Source organism: Aplysia californica, unplaced genomic scaffold, assembly GCF_000002075.1.
Source record: "Aplysia californica isolate F4 #8 unplaced genomic scaffold, AplCal3.0 scaffold01174, whole genome shotgun sequence".
Lineage (NCBI taxonomy): Eukaryota > Metazoa > Mollusca > Gastropoda > Aplysiida > Aplysiidae > Aplysia > Aplysia californica.
In genome coordinates this window covers 162,305-163,521 of record NW_004798444.1, presented here as the reverse complement: position 1 = coordinate 163,521, position 1,217 = coordinate 162,305, and the positions used below count along the sequence as shown (strand labels likewise).

Sequence of the window (1,217 nt, the reverse complement as noted above, 5' to 3'; positions counted from 1 at the left end):
TAATTAAAAAATAATTGAAATAGCAAAATCTGGGGATAATACGAACCGTCCATGACACATTGCCCAGATTCAGCGGCCTGGCACCGTCCTGCCTTACACATCTGGCAAAACGGAAGGAAGGAAGGAAGGAATGAAGAAGGGGGGAGTTATGAGAGGGAAAGATGAGTAGGAACTGTATTCAATGGTTTAGACCACGTGAGTGATCAGTGTTGAAAGATGAAAGTTGACTTTTGAGTGTTAAAAGATGAAAGTTGAGTTTTGAAAGTTGAGTGTTGAGTGTTGGGTGTTGAAAGATGGAAGTTGAGTTTGGAGTGATGAGTATTGAAAGCTGCCAGTTGAATTTTGAATGTTGAAAGATGAAAGTTGAGTTTTGAGAATTGAGTTTTGAAAGTTGAGTGTTGAGTGTTGGGAGTTGAAAGATGGAAGTTGAGTTTGGAGTGATCAGCGTTGAAAGATGGAAGTTGAATTTTGAGTTTTAAGTGTTAAAAGATGGACGTTGAGTATTGAGTGTTGAAAGATGAAAGTTTAGTGTAGAGTTTTAAGTGTTGAAAGATGGAAGAAGAGTTTTGAGTATTGAGTCTTTAAAGTTGAGTGTTGAAAAATGAAAGCTGAGTTTAGAGTGATGAGTGTTGAAAGTTGAGTGTTGAAAGATGCAAGTTGCGTTTTGAATGTTGAAACATAAAAATTAATTTTTGAGTGTTGATAGATGAAAGTTCAGAACTGAGTTTTGAAAGTTGAGTTATTGAGTGTTGGGTGTAGGTAGATGGAAGTTGAGTTTTTTAAAGTGATAAGTGTTGAACGGTGACATTTGAGTTTAGAGTGTTGAAAGATAGAAGTTGAGTTTGGAGTGATCCGTGTTGAAAGATGGAAGTTGAGTTTTGAATGTTGAAATATAAAAATTAACTTTTGAGTGTTGAAAGATGCAAGTTGAGTATTGCGTTTTGAAAGTTGAGTGTTGGGTGTAGGTAGATGGAATTTGAGTTTTTTGAGTGATGAGTGTTGAACGATGACATTTGAGTTTAGAGTGATGAGCGTTGATAGATGAGTATTCTAATGAAGTACTCACCTTTCCGTTCCCACAGCAGGTTCCACTGGCAGTAGAGAGCTGGTTACAGATGAAGGCAGAGCCTGCTTGGCGACACAAGATACCGTCACACACTTGTTCAAGGGAGGGGAGGCCGGTACCCTGTGTGTGGGGGTGTGTGGGGGTGTGTGGG

The 1,217-nt window shown here is 38.9% G+C and overlaps 1 protein-coding gene across 1 annotated transcript in view; it reads right to left on the bottom strand.

Annotated features, from left to right (window-relative positions):
• Positions 1-46: 46 nt before the first annotated feature.
• The window catches only part of LOC101845739, a gene marked incomplete at its 3' end in the record, with an annotated part of 53,304 nt that continues 52,133 nt past the window's right edge, over positions 47-1,217 (bottom strand). Inside the window, exons 4-5 of the mRNA XM_005112058.1 lie at positions 1,067-1,186; positions 47-101 (exon numbers count right to left, since the gene is read on the bottom strand). Coding sequence (XP_005112115.1) covers positions 47-101; positions 1,067-1,186 — 175 coding nt within the window. The remainder of the gene's footprint in view (positions 102-1,066; positions 1,187-1,217) is intronic.